The sequence below is a fragment of the Mizuhopecten yessoensis genome, unplaced genomic scaffold (assembly GCF_002113885.1).
Source record: "Mizuhopecten yessoensis strain PY_sf001 unplaced genomic scaffold, ASM211388v2 scaffold7087, whole genome shotgun sequence".
Classification (NCBI taxonomy): domain Eukaryota; kingdom Metazoa; phylum Mollusca; class Bivalvia; order Pectinida; family Pectinidae; genus Mizuhopecten; species Mizuhopecten yessoensis.
Window position 1 is genome coordinate 939,782 of NW_018406874.1, and position 16,719 is coordinate 956,500.

Genomic DNA, 16,719 nt, shown 5'->3' on the forward strand with positions numbered 1-16,719 from the left:
TACTGACCTGTCAGTGTTCTAGTTCAGATTGCCTGTAACCTCATATTAACTTTGACATATTAACTACAACATGTTAAATAAGACATATTCACTAAGACATATTAATTCAGATGGCCTGTAAACTCATATTAACTTTGACATATTAACTACAACATGTTAATTAAGACATATTCACTAAGACATATCAATTCAGATGGCTTGTAACCTCATATTAACTTTGACATATTAACTACAACATGTTAATTAAGACATATTCACTAAGACATATTCATTAAGACATATTCACTAAGACATATTAATTCAGATGGATATTTGCTAAGACATATTAATTCCATATTAACTACGACATGTTAAGTAAGACATATTCACTAAGACATATTAATTCAGATTGCCTGTAAACTCATATTAACTTTGACATATTAACTACAACATGTTAAGTAAGACATATTTGCTAAGACATATTAATTCAGATGGCCTGTAACCTCATATTAACTTTGACATATTAACTACAACATGTAAAGTAAGACATATTTGCTATGACATATTAATTCAGATTGCCTGTAACCTCATATTAACTTTGACATATTAACTACAACATGTTAATATGTCAAAGTTAATATGAGGTTAGAGGCCATCTGAATTAATATGTCATAGCAAATATGTCTTAGTTAACATGTTGTAGTTAATATGTCAGAGTTAATATGAGGTTACAGGCCATCTGGATTAATATGTCTTAATGAATATGTCTTAATTAACATGTTGTAGTTAATATGTCAGAGTTAATTTGAGGTTACAGGCCATCTAAATTAATATGTCTTAGCAAATATGTCTTCCTTAACATGTTGTAGTTAATATGAGGTTACAAGCCATCTGAATTGGTATATCTTAATTAACATGTTGTAGTTAATATGTCAAAGTTAATATGAGGTTAGAGGCCATCTGAATTAATATGTCATAGCAAATATGTCTTACTTAACATGTTGTAGTTAATATGTCAGAGTTAATATGAGGTTACAGGCCATCTGGATTAATATGTCTTAATGAATATGTCTTAATTAACATGTTGTAGTTAATATGAAGTTACAGGCCATCTGATTTAATATGTATTAGTGAATATGTCTTAATTAACATGTTGTAGTTAATGTGTCAAAGTTAATTTGAGGTTACAGGCCATCTGGATTAATATTTGCTATGACATATTAATCCAGATGGCCTGTAACCTCAAATTAACTTTGACACATTAACTACAACATGTTAATTAAGACATATTCATTAAGACATATTAATCCAGATGGCCTGTAACCTCAAATTAACTTTGACATATTAACATGTTGTAGTTAATATGTCAAAGTTAATTTGAGGTTACAGGCCATCTGGATTAATATGTCATAGCAAATATTAATCCAGATGGCCTGTAACCTCAAATTAACTTTGACATATTAACTACAACATGTTAAGTAAGACATATTTGCTATGACATATTAATCCAGATGGCCTGTAACCTCAAATTAACTTTGACATATTAACTACAACATGTTAATTAAGACATATTCACTAAGACATATTAAATCAGATGNCCTGCTGGTAGTGACTGTATTAATCCGGCTAGTATTGTCAACTGTGGCTCTGGGTACTACAGCTTAGAGGGTGTGGTGAGTTGTCTTCCAGTGTATGTGTGCTCTCATGAGTCAGGCAAGCTTCATTTATGTATGCCCCCGCCAAAAAGTGATGGGGGGTGGGGGGCATATAGTGTTGCCCATGTCCGTCCTGTCCTGTCCCAATTCAATGTAAACACTTAGGCTACATTCGCGTATCCCGGTTGAAACGGCACGTGTGGCGCAGAAATTTTCCACGATAAACGAACACACTTGGACCGTTCTATAAGCAGAGCTAAAAATGCAGTTTCGGAGAATAAAAAACAATGTATCAAGAAAATTATATCCTTCTCTCACGCGTCCACTAAATTACATAACGCATCTTAAAAATTACATGTGACTTGACATTGTTTAAGAAAGAAATAACGCAAATTGGCAATAGTCAGCATTTTAGTTTCGGTCAGGTACGTCTGGACCCCTCAATCTACATGTACCAAATTTTCCTGAGGTCAGCCTCGGTCCAAATCTGTACCTGTCGTTTTCTTTACAGGTTCAACTGGTTCAACCGTTTCAACCGAATACGCGAATGTAGCCCTGGCGGGGGCATTCATGTCTTACAGACATTTTCTAGTTTTCTATATTTTTTCTCTCCCTCTGTCTCCTTTTTTTATTAAAGTCAAAAATTAAAGTGGTTTTTAAATGTAGAAAAGTAAGAAAATGTACAATAGGTCCATTGTTATTAAAACAAAAACTGATTAGATGGGGTTCTGAAAATTTGCAATACCTTACTGTGTATGTCCTGGTAGTTATATATATTCTTGATGTAATGGAGTTATGTATAAAAACATCCTAACTCAAAATATGTTTTCCTTGTTTATACAAGTCACTCAATCAGTACTACTAAACTCCAGAGTTAGGTTGACACAAGATGTAAAGACCTTGATCCCAAAGAGGGCAAAAAAACCCACCAAGGTTTCCCCCAGGTCAATTTTGGTATTTTTTTTTTTCCATTTTGATAAAGATGTCCATCGACATTATGGGTCCAGCCTCACCCTGAAGTCTTGATCATAACTTTGATTTGGTTGGAAATTTCTATCTAATTTACATGTATGCAAATGCTGGAGGGACAAACAGAGTCATGCCATCAGAATTTGCCCTAGCTATAGGATCTGGTCCCACCCCTTGGGATTTAGTTCCTACGTCAGAAACAACATGGAAGTGGTTAAGACCCCCACCTAATGACCATTTACACAATAACTCGGCATAACAAAACGAATACAGATGTTATACCACAATTTGCCTTTGAGTCTGCCCCTGCCTTAAAGGACTTTGTCCCCCACCACAACATAACACTGGCTGAGATATTGCGCTTTGGGTGATGCAGATACCTGCACTGCATTTTGTATATTTGTATGCTAACTGAGTAAAGACTGTGGCCTGTACATTGGACTGCTATTATATGAGCCAGTAATTATCCCCCGCTCAACGAGTTGGCTGGGGATATTGAAATGGGGTCCGTCCGTGCGTTCATGTGTGCGTGCGTGCGTCCGTCCATGCATGCACCTGGTTAAAAAGAATTGCTCTCATCTATATCTTGCCCACTTCAAGTGCTATGTTGATCATACTTGCATCAATTGTGTATCTAGGAGTGCTCTACTGAATGCATATTGCAGATGCTGATTTTGACCTATATTTTATGTTTCATTGACTTGGTTAAAAAAAAAACTGCTCTTATATCTATGTAAGGTTAAGAAGAACTGCTCTCATCTATATCTTACCTACTACAAGTGCTATGTTGATTATATTTCAATAAATTGTGTATCTAAGGATGCATATTGCTGATGCTGATTTTGACCTATATTTTATGTTTCATTGACTTGGTAAAATAAAACTGCTCTTATCTGTATGCAAGGTTAAGAAGAATTGCTCTCATCTATATCTTACCTACTACAAGTGCTATGTTGATTATATTTCAATAAATTGTGTATCTAAGGATGCATATTGCTGATGCTGATTTTGACCTATATTTTATGTTTCATTGACTTGGTCAACAACAGTTGCTCTTCTGTATATTTCAGATTAAGAAAAAATGTTTGCATAAGTCAGATTTTAGTTACTACAAGTGACCCATATATTACATTTGCATGAATGATCGCTCCATAAAAGTTCATCTACTGATTGCATGTTGCAGATGCTGAATTTGGTAAACATTTTAGGTTTTAGTGACTTGCATAATAACAATTCATTCAGTTGGTTAAAAAGTTGGTTATCATGTTTTTTTAATGCCTTATGCACTGTGAGCAGCATCATCGATGACAGCGTCTTCTTGTTTGTTTCAGACGGTGGCCTGTACGCAGTGTCCAGCTGGCTATTCCTGTGCTACAACAACTTCTGCTCCTACACCGTGTACCAGTGGGAGTTATTCCTCTGCTGGAGCCACATCCTGTACCGCCTGTCCAGCTGGTCAAACTTGCACTGACCCCACTGGTTCTCCTTCATCCTGTCCTACTGGATACTACAGTGCTGCCGTAAGTATACCAATTTATCTGAAATCTCGGATTAAAAATGTTCTACATTTGATCTTGCATTCTGTACATTGTGTTTTTATCTCTTACCCGGTATGGATATTTCAGTATAGAAAGTTGTCTAGTACTTTCATCCAGTGAACAATGCAAACGTTTAATAGACAAGAGGTATTTCTTATAAACAGGATAGAAACTACTATTGAGGGTCTTCTTTTGATGGACAAGAAGTTCTTTGTGACAGGTGCTCTTTAAGGTAGAGCCTGTCTTGTATCTCCAACGACGAAGAGTTCCATTTTTTTACCTAGAGTTGCTAATCCATTCAAAATAGCAGTTAGATAGAAAAGAAATGTATTTACCAGTATTGTTATTTTCTCTTTTTACAAAAACTCCTCTGCCATGTATTTGATCCCTTTGCCTGTTGATTTTAAAGCAGGGAGCTGAACCACTAAACTACTTGACATGATATTTGTTATGTTAGTACTTTTCTGCAACATTATAGAAACTGTTCAAAGTCCAAAAGAGCTGTGTATGAATATAGAGGAAAAAGCTTATATCAAATGAAAAAATTACTTAGCAACATTTAGTTGAAAAGTGGTGGGACTGTCTATCTAAATGAAAGAGTCCCTGTATCTGTCTTAGCTGATATTTGTCTATTCTTTGACCTTAATATATTTCTTGGTTGAACATTGTGTCTAACCTTTGACCTTACTATATATATTGGTGTACATTGTGTCTAACCGTTGACCTTACTATTTTCTTGGTCGTACATTGTGTCTAACATTTGACCTTACTATATTTCTTGGTTGTACATTGTCTAACCTTTGACCTTACTATATACCTTGGTGAACATTGTGTCTAACCTTTGACCTTACTATATACCTTGGTGAACATTGTGTTTTACCTTTGACCTTACTATATACCTTGGTGTACATTGTGTCTAACCTTTGACCTTACTATATACCTTGGTGTACATTGTGTCTTACCTTAGACCTTACTATATACCTTGGTGTACATTGTGTCTTACCTTTGACCTTACTATATTTCTTGGTTGTACATTATGTCTAACCTTTGACCTTACTTTATACATTGGTGTACATTGTGTCTAACCTTTGACCTATGTATATTTCAGGGATCCACATCGTGTCAGGCATGTCCAGCTGGGTACAGCTGTTCATCATCAGGTAAAACTGCCTGTAGTTCTGGAGAGTACAGTGCCGCCCTTGAAGTCAACTGTACAGACTGTCCAGTGGGCTACCAGTGTCCGTTCACATCTTTGAGGATAAAATGTTCAGCAGGACAACATACGAATGGTAACGCTGGACAGACATCGTGCACAGACTGTCCTGCTGGTTCCTACTGTTCTGACACCACGTAAGTATCGTCATGTTACCATGAGTTTAGAAAATGACATCTGTAACAGTACAGTTTTACTTCACTTTATCATTTAACGACAGAAGAAATCCTCTACATTAGACTCCTAACATTTGGTTGATAAATAGCCATAAATGTCTAGATACAGGGACAATACTTAGTGTAATAAATTATCATATACCAGTGAGTGTATAGACAGCTCACCAGCTCAAAGTGAGCTAATACAAGTCTCTGGTGTCCAGTAACTGTATAGTCAGCTCACCAGCTCAAAGTGAGGTAATACCAGTCTCTGGTTTCCAGTAACTGTATAGTCAGCTCACCAGCTCAAAGTGAGCTAATACCAGTCTCTGGTGTCCAGTAACTGTATAGTCAGCTCACCAGCTCAAAGTGAGCTAATACCAGTCTCTGGTGTCCAGTGAGTGTTTAGTCAGCTCACCAGCTCAAAGTGAGCTAATACCAGTCTCTGGTGTCCAGTGAGTGTTTAGTCAGCTCACCAGCACAAAGTGAGCTAATACCAGTCTCTGGTGTCCAGTTACTGTATAGTCAGCGCACCAGCTCAAAGTGAGCTAATACCAGTCTCTGGTGTCCAGTAACTGTATAGTCAGCTCACCAGCTCAAAGTGAGTTAATACCAGTCTCTGGTGTCCATCATACAACATCACTTGGTCAACTTTTTATATGAAAGACAACTATCGTGACCTACTATGAAGGTCACAGGGGTCAATTATCTAAAGGACCATTAAGACTAGTGTTCTGATTCTTCGCTGGCTTGTGTCAACTGGACTACATGTATAATGTGTAAGCAGTTTATACATCATCTTTTTAAGTTTGACATATTTGGCAATTTAGTATCTGGGAAAATTTGCTATAAGTTAAATAAATAACCTTGGGTTACTTTCAAAGTAACAAGGTCAAATATCTTTAAAGAACTTTAAACAGCCTTGAGCCATACTAGGGTATAATATATGGACCAGCTGTACAAATCTTTTTCTAATTATTCATATTAAGGTCAAGTTCAGATTTAACCACTTTTTTTAGGTCAAAGGTCATCATTGGCTATAATAGATAAAATCTTTAAAGGTTATGGGAGTCCTTGGGTCACATTTTAAGGAGCATTTGAGATCCCTCATCCTGTAAATGTAATGTTATTTTCAAAAGTTGTATATGGAGAGACAAACATATTTATGCTACCAGGATCAGCTCTAGGGTCTTGCCCCACTCCTCAGGACTTAGTATCAGGATGTTAGCATGGACATTTTTGAGATCCAAAACCCTATAAAGACATGCACATTTGTACAGTTTGTGAAAAGAAAGGACACTTGGAACAGGTGAGCATTGTCAGGTCCCTTGGGTCTCTTTGTTTCAATTTCCTTTGAGGATCATATGAAAATTCCTAAAAAATCAACACTTGTGCACAGTAGAATAGACTGTGCCTACCGAGGCACCATTGACTTGTTAATGTATATGTGATAAGCCAGGCCGAGCTGACCTATGTCTAACTAACCCTTGCTGTTCTATATAATTAGCTTTCATATTGGTTTTATCCTATACAGTGTTGCACCAGTTGCTTGTGGTTCAGGAGAGTATAGCTTGGCAAAGTCCACCACATGTACCACCTGTCCAGCAGGTTCAGAATGTCCAACAGCTTCTGCCATACCCACTCCATGTACAGCGGGTACATACGCTGCCAGTGGCGCCACAGCTTGCACTGCCTGTAGTGTGGGTTCCTACTGTCCATCAACTTCAGCCATCTTAGTGATAATCTGTGAAAGTGGTAAGTAAGCTAAAATATTCTATTTGTTATCAAATCTTTACAAAGAAGACGATAGGAGAGATTTGCAATGTGAAGAGCGAGTTATGATGCCGTAGGTATTAATGGTATCCTGTACAGTGTTACAGGGGCATTTTTGTGACACAGGGTGTGGCAACTAATCTATTTTGATCAAGTTAATGTGTAATGGAAATATGTGTTGAAAAAATGAAAGTGTATGATTTGTTCATAAATAACCACGTGTTTATTTTTTACCCCAACAGGAAGTTACTCTCTTGGGAGCCAACATCAGTGTACTGTCTGTCCTGCTGGGTCTGCATGTCCAAATGTTAATGGTACTTCTATTACAACATGTTCTGCTGGCACATATGCTGTGGAAGGTTCCACTGTGTGCAGTCCATGCCCAGCTGGGTACGAGTGTCCAAACACTGATGGCAGTCAGAATGACCGGTGTGCAGCAGGTTCCTATTCCTTGTCAGGGGTAGATACATGTACGACATGTTTGGCTGGAAAGGCTTGTCCTTCTACAGAATCCGACTCCCTCATAGTAGACTGTGTGTTGGGAACGTACTCACTTGCTGGCCAGACATCGTGTACGGAATGTCCACCTGGGTATGAATGTCCATCTATCAGTGCTGCCACAACAACAATTTGTACTGCCGGTAAATATAGTGCAGGATCCCAGGCCGCCTGTACTTCCTGTCCGTCAGGATTCGCCTGCCCCAGTATCTACAATGACATTCTTAACCAGTGTGTACCTGGCTATTACTCTTTGGGTGATGCAGATACCTGCACTGCGTGTGATGCTGGAAAAGAATGTCCCGATGCAATAAGTGCTGGATCAGCCTGTGCCTCCGGGTACTATAGTTTGGGAGGTGCTGCCTCCTGCACCAGGTGTACCCCTGGCTATCAGTGTTTTGATCCAGCTATTGACCCAGTCATTTGTCCAGTTGGTACGTACAGTGCAGGTGGTACCACTACCTGCAGCAACTGTGACGCTGGTTATCATTGTGATGAGGGCAGCACAAGTGCTAATGCTTCAGAAAACATTTGTCCAGTTGGTTACCACTGTCCAGATGGGGGCACACTGACTAAGTGTCTAGCTGGAACATATGGTGATGCTACAGGCTACATTTTAGCTTCTGAATGTAAACCGTGTCTGGCCACATACTACTGTCCGGAGGGAACTGCCAATGCACCAATCCTCCGTTGTCCACCTGGATTTTTCTGTCCAGCTGGGACCGCAGGGCAGAAAGACAATCCCTGTCCTGCAGGCCATTACAACAAGATCGAAGGGGCAGCGGCGCAAGCAGAATGTAAGGGCTGTCCAGAGGGGTACTGGTGTGCAGCGGGTACCCCAGACTATGACATCGAAGCCCAAACCTGTCCTCGAGGACACTACTGTGAAGCAATTGGAGCGAATAACCCAATACCATGTCCAGCTGGCAAGTACACTGAGCAAGGTTCGGCCAAAAACATTGGGGACTGTAAATCCTGCCCTGCTGGCTATTACTGTCTGGAGGGTGGAGCCACACCAACTCCCTGTCCCCCAGGTACCTTTAATGACAAGCTAGAACAACTCAACATTACAGGTTGTTCCCCGTGTACATCTGGAAAGTCATGTACAATGTACGGACTCACAGAGCCCAACTTCCCATGTTCTCCTGGGTATTACTGTCCGGGTGGCAATTACGCCCCTAATCAGACGGAGTATGCATGTCCAGCTGGAACTTACACTGACCATACCAACTTGACCGCAGTAGAACAGTGTGATAAATGTCCAGAATCTACCTCGTGTGCTGCCGGCACTGGAGGGCAGCAGAATCCCCCGCAAGCCTGTGGCCAAGGACACTATTGTCCAGAGGGTACTGGGTCCCCTACACAGACGCCATGTGCTGCAGGCAGCTACACAAACCTCACTAACTTAAAGAGCCAGGAACAGTGCTATACTTGTCCTAGAGGATTCTACTGTCTCCAAGGATCCATCCAACCCACCGGCGACTGTTTTCAGGGACACTGGTGTCCGGAAGGTGAGACATTTCTGCTTTCTCAATAATGAATACTGTTAGTCTAGTTTTCTCACATGGCACTAAGTGCCCGTGAACTTACAATGTGATGCAGCCTCCACTGTGCTTCATCAACTGTTTCTTTGGACAGTTTATTATTGAAAACTGAAAGCCCCAGGGTCCTGATATTAGACCAGTATGCAGCAAGGGCATATCTTACATATCTTACAGAAATACTCTACTCTGTTTTTTTTTATCTCTTAAAATGTTAAGGTGGTTAATTTCAAGATGAATTTGAATTCAACTTGTCCATAGCTTACTTCCTGTTCTAGGTTTAGAGATTTAATGAGATGTTTGACAGTTGTACCTGATGAAGTATGGCACTTAAATCTAACATTTCCTCCATTTTGCGTCTCATAGTAATTAAGTTTGTTTACTATAGAAGTGAAATATCAGATTTTACAGCAAAAATTCAGGTAAAACAGTAAAGGCATTTGTTTAATGGTAAACTTTCCAATGACAGAATATCATTAACTTTGAGAAGATCAGCATCAACTTTTGATTTCATAATCAAAATTATTTTGATGTAGCATTTGCTATATGTTTTAAATTTGGTATTGTATGTGCCTGTTTGTAATATACAGAATATTACTCAATATTTTTGTCCACCGGTGGTATTTATCAGGTTCAGGTTCTTTGTTAGAATTTCTCAAAATGGATTAAACTCTAAACAAAAATAAGAGTAAATAAAGATAAATTGCCAATTATTCACTTGAGCATGTGGTAGAGATTATATACACACAAAACCTGCCAGATATCACCCATTTATACAGGTCAACCTGCAAATAACACCCATGTCATGTGCACACTGAAGTGAACTTTTTAATCATTTAAAAATATATATAATTAACCTTTTTAAATATTTAAAAAGTTGAAATTACAAGACAAAGTAGTACCCGGTATATTAATTTATTGTAGTTTAAATGCTATTACTACTGAATTTGATGACTTTAAAAGATTACATACTGAATTAACTCATTCACCCCTTGAAATTTCATAAAGAACTCTTCCCACCTTTGTATTAGGAGAGTTCAAATGTGTCTTCAGGGGTGAATGAGTTAAAGTTAAATTAGCATACTTGACTTGATCGTTAATGACCGTCAGTTCATAGCTGAGACTTGGCAGGTACATAAACAAGCGGTGAAGGAAGTCCTAGTTGCTCCCCCATTTTTAACTTTACAAGACAAGGGCAGAAACATTAAACTGAATTATTGTGAAATATTCCAAATGCAAACTTTATATTAATCAATATGAAGTGATTTGCACTGTAGAATGTTCAAAATAACAAACAATTTAAAAGTGACTGTTTTCTGTTCAGGAACTCCGGCTGGAAACTCGTACCCTTGTCATGCGGGCTCCTACAATAACGTTACTAAGGTGGATGCCTGGGAGAAGTGTGTGGACTGTTGGCCTGGTTACCACTGTGTTGAGGGCTCCGTACTACCCGACGCATGCCCTATGTACGTACACCGAACAATCTACCTTATAGTGTCAAATGATGGAGATCGTAAAACAGTTATGATGGGAATTTATAACAAGTGTGATACAATGGGGATTGTATAACAAGTGTGATACAATGGGGATTTTATAACAAGTGTGATACATTAGGGATTTTATAACAAGTGTGATACAATTGGGATTTTATAACAAGTGTGATACAATGGAAATTTTATATTAAGTGTGATGCAATGGGGATTTTAGAACAAGTGTGATAATTTATAATAACCAATTCATTGTGAACTTGTGAATTCTTCTTTAGATAAAACCTATATTTGTTGACAGAGCCACCTATAATCCTGACACAAAGGGAGAGAACCTCACATCATGTTTAGCCTGTAAGGCCGGTTACTATTGTCCTGATACAGCCATGTATGATCCACTTCCCTGTGAAAAGGGCAACTATTCAGCCACAGGTGCATCTGTTTGCTCTAGCTGTGAACCAGGGTTTTTCTGTTCTAACAATGCCACCAGTGATACCACCATGAGATCAGACTTCATCTGCCCGGCAGGTACAGAGTGTGCAGGAGGAATGATTGTAGCACCAGACTTAGTGAGTTATCCATGTCGATCAGGCCACTACTGTCCCCGTGGTGATGTCAATCCGTGGCCTGTCCCCTGTCCTAATGGGACCTTCAACGCTGGCACAGGTATTGGTGAAGTTGGCCAGTGTGAGAGCTGTACGGCTGGTTACTACTGTACTCCCGAGGGACTCAGTGCTGTGGCTGGAGAATGTCCTGGTGGATATTACTGTCCTTTAGGCACAGGATACATGTTCACAAATCCCTGTCCTATTGGATTCTACAGAAATGGGTCAGCTAGGGAGAAGTTCGATGACTGTGCAGAATGTGTGTCCGGATACTTTTGTAATGTTAAGGGTCTAGCTACACCTATTGACTGCCCAGCTGGGTATTACTGTATCACTGGCAGTATCAACCCGTCAGCTTGTCCCCTTGGGACCTACAGTAATTCTACCAACCTCCGTAGGAGCACAGATTGTACCCCCTGTCCTGGTGGTTACTACTGTGATGGTATAGGCCGTACTGAACCAACAGATGTGTGTGATGCAGGCTTCTACTGTAAGGAAAAAGCATATACCTCAGCTCCACCAGATGGATTGACAGGAGGGGTATGTCCTGCTGGCGGGTACTGCCCTGCTGGATCTGCCGTGCCCACTGCTTGCCCAGTCGGAATGTACAGTAAGAGTGCTGGGGCCAAGACTTCGTTTGAGTGTATACCATGTGACCCGGGATACTACTGCGCTGGGTCCAGTAGTACAAATGCATCAGAGCCATGTGCTGCTGGATATTACTGCACAGGTGGGGCAGGTACTCCAATACAATATGCGACCGAGGCAGGACACTATACCAAGGCAGGGGCCTTCAAACAAGAACCATGTCCTCGCGGTGAATATCAGCCGTCAGTGAAGTCTGCAGCCTGTTTACTGTGTCCACAGGGATATTACTGCAATGGAACAGCTACCGTAACTGAAAACATCTGTCCTACTGGCAACTACTGTCCTCTAGGCAGCGAATATCCTACACCATGTCCTATAGGTACCTACTTGAAAGACACGGGGCGTTACAATGAATCCCATTGCACTGCTTGTACTGCTGGCCAGGCATGTGAGATGGTCGGCTTATCACTACCAAATGTCAACTGTCAGCCTGGCTTCTACTGTGAAGAGGGTTCCAATGATTCCACTCCTGTAGGACTGGCCATGGCAGACCTCTGTCCTCCTGGCCATTACTGTCTAGAGGAAACGAAATACCCCACAGAGTATCCATGCCCTGCAGGTACCTACACCATGGCTACTGGTCTGCAAGCAGCAGAAAACTGTACAGACTGTCCTCCTGGCCAGTTCTGTAATGGAACAGGCTTAACTGCGCCCTCGGGTCTGTGTGCAGCTGGTTTCTTCTGTAGTGGGGGCGCTTCAGTCAGCATGCCAGATGATGGACAGAGAACCGGAGGGGCGTGTACACCTGGTAACTACTGTCCAGAAGGTGTAGGTACGTATCAAATCATGCAGTGTGGTATTACTCCCAGTGATTCTTTCTATTTTTTTTGAAGAAATAGAATATTTTGTTAAAATGAATGAATATTTGAATGAATTTTGATATTGTGCATTTCGTTTTTAAAAATACAGTAAATGATTTCTGTGGTTTATTGAGTGTAGCATCCTTTTACTAGAGATCTTAATCTGTGTTTTATAACGATGAATGATGCTTTTGTTGCAGAAATGATGCTCAATACAGCATTATAATTATTTCAAAGATAAAAAGATTGTATCTTTTTTTTTCATTCTGAGGGGGGAAAAGGTAGTGACTTGAATAATCATGTTCCATTGAAACAACATATCATAAAAGAAAAGGTATTGATCAGATGTATTCCTATATACAGGAACGCCCAAGAATTGTACCCCTGGGACATATCAGAACCAGACTGGGACAGATTTCTGTTACAACTGTACACCAGGTTATTACTGTGCCGAGGATGCCACAATACAGCCTGATTTGTGTACGGCAGGACGCTACTGTCCAGAAGGCACAGCACTGGACAGACCTTTTTGTCCCCCCGGAACATTCAACCCAGACCTTGGTAAGTAATTGAGTTTCTCTGACTGCCCTTGCTAGACCTTTTTGTCCCCCCGGAACATTTAACCCAGACCTTGGTAAGTAACTGAGTTTCTCTGACTGCCCTTGCTAGACCTTTTTGTCCACCCGGAACATTTAACCCAGACCTTGGTAAGTAACTGAGTTTCTCTGACTGCCCTTGCTAGACCCTTTTTGTCCCCCCGGAACATTCAACCCAGACCTTGGTAAGTAATAAAGTTTCTATGACTGCCCTTGCTAGACCTTTTTGTCCCCCCAGAACTTTCAACCCAGACCTTGGTAAGTAACTGAGTTTCTATGACTGCCCTTACTAGACCTTTTTGTCCCCCCGGAACATTTAACCCAGACCTCGGTAAGTAATAAAGTTTCTCTGACTGCCCTTGCTATAATAAACAACCTACAACACTGCCTGCATGCCCCCTTCAGAACTCACTTTCGTAATGAAAGACCTTCCAGACCTTATTGTCCCATGGGAACCTCACATCCTTATAAAAGTCTCCAATGACCAACAACCCAGAATCAGGTAAGTAATAAAAGCTCTGGATGTCTAATTGCACAATAGGGACCTACAGTCCTAGTATGTTTCAGTATTGGTGAAATTCTTTAATCACAGTTATAAATTTCCTTATGCAGGTCTCATTTTGGAGTCCCAATGTAAGCCGTGTGCCGGAGGATACTCCTGCTATAGTTGGGGTGCCGTCAATTTCGACTATAGTCTTAATGATACCGGGACGGAGCCATGTTCAGCGGGGTACTACTGCAAATCAGGTATTCAACTCCTTATCAGATTTACTTTAAAATCTTTCACCGTACAAAATATAGATCTATTGGAAATTAAAATGTGTATGCAGACAGTGGATTACAGCTAGGTAATAAATGTTTTACGGTTTTTAATTTAAAGTAAAATATGGAACATTGTACATTATTAAAGTCATTAATTGAAATGTAATGCTGTTCTGTTTCGCTCAATGCCATACATTGTTGGTGCCATGACTCATTTTTTTTACTGGTCAGATCATCAACATTAGGGTTTTGTTACAACAACAACAACAGTCATTGTTACGGTATGGTAATTAAAATAAGTACTTACAGTGTTAAACAGTGTCTTTTTGTGAGTGATCAACACATTCAACATATTACAGGTTGCAATGTGAGTACCCCGACTTCAGAAACAACAAGTGGTTTAGGAGGTCCCTGTCCCATTGGTCACTACTGTCTACAGCAGACAGAAGACCCCACCCCCTGCCCTAATGGCACCTTCAGAGATACTATCATGGCCGAGAAGGTGTCGGACTGCCAGGACTGTAGTCTGGGCCAGTACTGTGGTACAGAAGGACTCAGCAATGTAACAGCACCATGTGCACCAGGCTTCTACTGTCTCCGTGGTAACAATGACCCAATGCCTCAAGGTGAATAACAAATTGTTCTCCTCAGCAACCTTTTTCATATTAGGTATTTTTTCAAATTGGTAAGGCAGAATCTTTTTAAGATTTACTTATTCTTATTGACACTTCCTTTTTATGGGTTTCCTAGTTTGTACAGCAAACCTATATTACATATGTAAGGGAAATATATATGTATATATATATAGATATGTACAGCTACATTTATGTGGCCAAAATTGTAGAAGGCAATTGAATGCCAACTGAAGTATTAACAAATGGAATCGCTTTCATTCATATACAAATATGAGTTCGACAGGTTTGGCTTTCATAAACAAAGCCTTTGTAACCACATATATTTGAGTAAGATTATTTGCACCTAGAAATATTGGGAACTTGTGTTTATGTTTAGGAGATCAACCATCCATTGGTGGTCCATGTCCGGTGAGCCATTACTGTCCGGAGGGGACGTCCACTCCACTGGCCTGTAACAGGGGTACATATAACAACCTGACAGGACAGGCAGAGTGTTTCTCCTGTCCCGCCGGCTACTATTGTCCCGACAACACCACCACTTACGAGGATTACCCATGTCCTCAAGGATACTACTGTATGAATGGTACAGAGCTAGGTACGCAGTATCCATGTCCGACTGGAACCTTCCGCAACGTGTCGATGGGCCAAAGCGTGGCTGACTGTTACACGTGTACAGCTGGATACTACTGTGGGGCGGAAGGTCTCAGCACACCCAGTGGACTATGTGATGCCGGTATGTTTGCAAGAAAAACTCCATATTTCCTTAGTATACGACAAGAATGGAATATATATTGGTACTCAAAAACAGATTTTGTGGGTACTTGGAGCATGAATTCATTTGAGGTAAACTAGATGGCATTTGGAAATGAGGATTGTTTAATTTCAATTTATGACACTGAAAAGTGAATACCATGGATTTTTTGGTATCAATTATACATATAGTTGATAAACTGTAAACTTCTGTTAACTTCTCTTGCCTTTGTCAGTGGTCATATACGTTATAATAACGTTGTGCTTTTGTACAGGGCATTTCTGCGTCCAAGGAGCCAAGACTAGAAATCCAACCAATTATAACAACTTCACCAGCGGGGACTGCCTGTGCCCCAGCAACTCGACTGGTGGCGAGTGTCAACCAGGCTTCTATTGTCCCCAAGGGTCCACTGAACCAACTTCCTGTACTGAAGGGTATTACTGTGCTACTCCAGGTAAGGCCAAATTGTCTGAGATTTCATAATCTTACTGGAATGACTTTAAATATACAATAAAGGATATATACTCTTCAAACCATGATTTTTGAATATTACATGATTATAAGTGTATTATTAAAAAAACGTGACTTGGATATTCTATACACTTAAACATAACTTATGATCCTGTGCTTCAAAATGTTCAGTTATAATGTCATAACAGACAACCCATCTTTCAGTCATCATAGATATAAATTATTTTGACAGTTGATGTGATCAAACCTTGAACTTTGCATCGTATGTTTTCTTATCTCAAAAATTTCAAAAAGTAAAGTACAACACAGCTTCAAATTCCATATGAAATACAAAAAGTTATATTTTTTTATGATATATATTTTAGCAATTCATATTTATAAAAATTATCACCTTAGCCTGGCTGTTAAATTTTGTTCCTGATTTGTTTGGTAGGATTAACAGTGGAGACTGGCCAATGTAAGGCTGGTTATTACTGTGGTCTAAGGGCTACTAGAGAAGATCCCACGGATGGTATCACAGGGGACCTCTGTCCTATGGGCAGATATTGTGGTAAGTCAGTGAAAAACCTTTCAATTTGCTTTTAATGACACAAAAGTTGAATCATAGTTAAATCATGTGTTACTTTTGCATCAGTTTTTATGC

At 39.8% G+C, this 16,719-nt stretch overlaps 1 protein-coding gene across 1 annotated transcript in view; it reads left to right on the forward strand.

Annotated features, from left to right (window-relative positions):
• LOC110453079 overlaps positions 1 to 16,719 on the forward strand; it is a 184,925-nt gene that overhangs the window by 85,862 nt on the left and 82,344 nt on the right. Inside the window, exons 15-28 of the mRNA XM_021501909.1 lie at positions 23 to 34; positions 1,574 to 1,652; positions 3,935 to 4,123; positions 5,250 to 5,491; positions 7,044 to 7,264; positions 7,525 to 9,291; positions 10,646 to 10,787; positions 11,110 to 12,833; positions 13,225 to 13,422; positions 14,070 to 14,204; positions 14,579 to 14,845; positions 15,231 to 15,587; positions 15,880 to 16,059; positions 16,510 to 16,626. Of these exons, the coding sequence (XP_021357584.1) occupies positions 23 to 34; positions 1,574 to 1,652; positions 3,935 to 4,123; positions 5,250 to 5,491; positions 7,044 to 7,264; positions 7,525 to 9,291; positions 10,646 to 10,787; positions 11,110 to 12,833; positions 13,225 to 13,422; positions 14,070 to 14,204; positions 14,579 to 14,845; positions 15,231 to 15,587; positions 15,880 to 16,059; positions 16,510 to 16,626 (5,630 nt within the window). The remainder of the gene's footprint in view (positions 1 to 22; positions 35 to 1,573; positions 1,653 to 3,934; positions 4,124 to 5,249; positions 5,492 to 7,043; positions 7,265 to 7,524; positions 9,292 to 10,645; positions 10,788 to 11,109; positions 12,834 to 13,224; positions 13,423 to 14,069; positions 14,205 to 14,578; positions 14,846 to 15,230; positions 15,588 to 15,879; positions 16,060 to 16,509; positions 16,627 to 16,719) is intronic.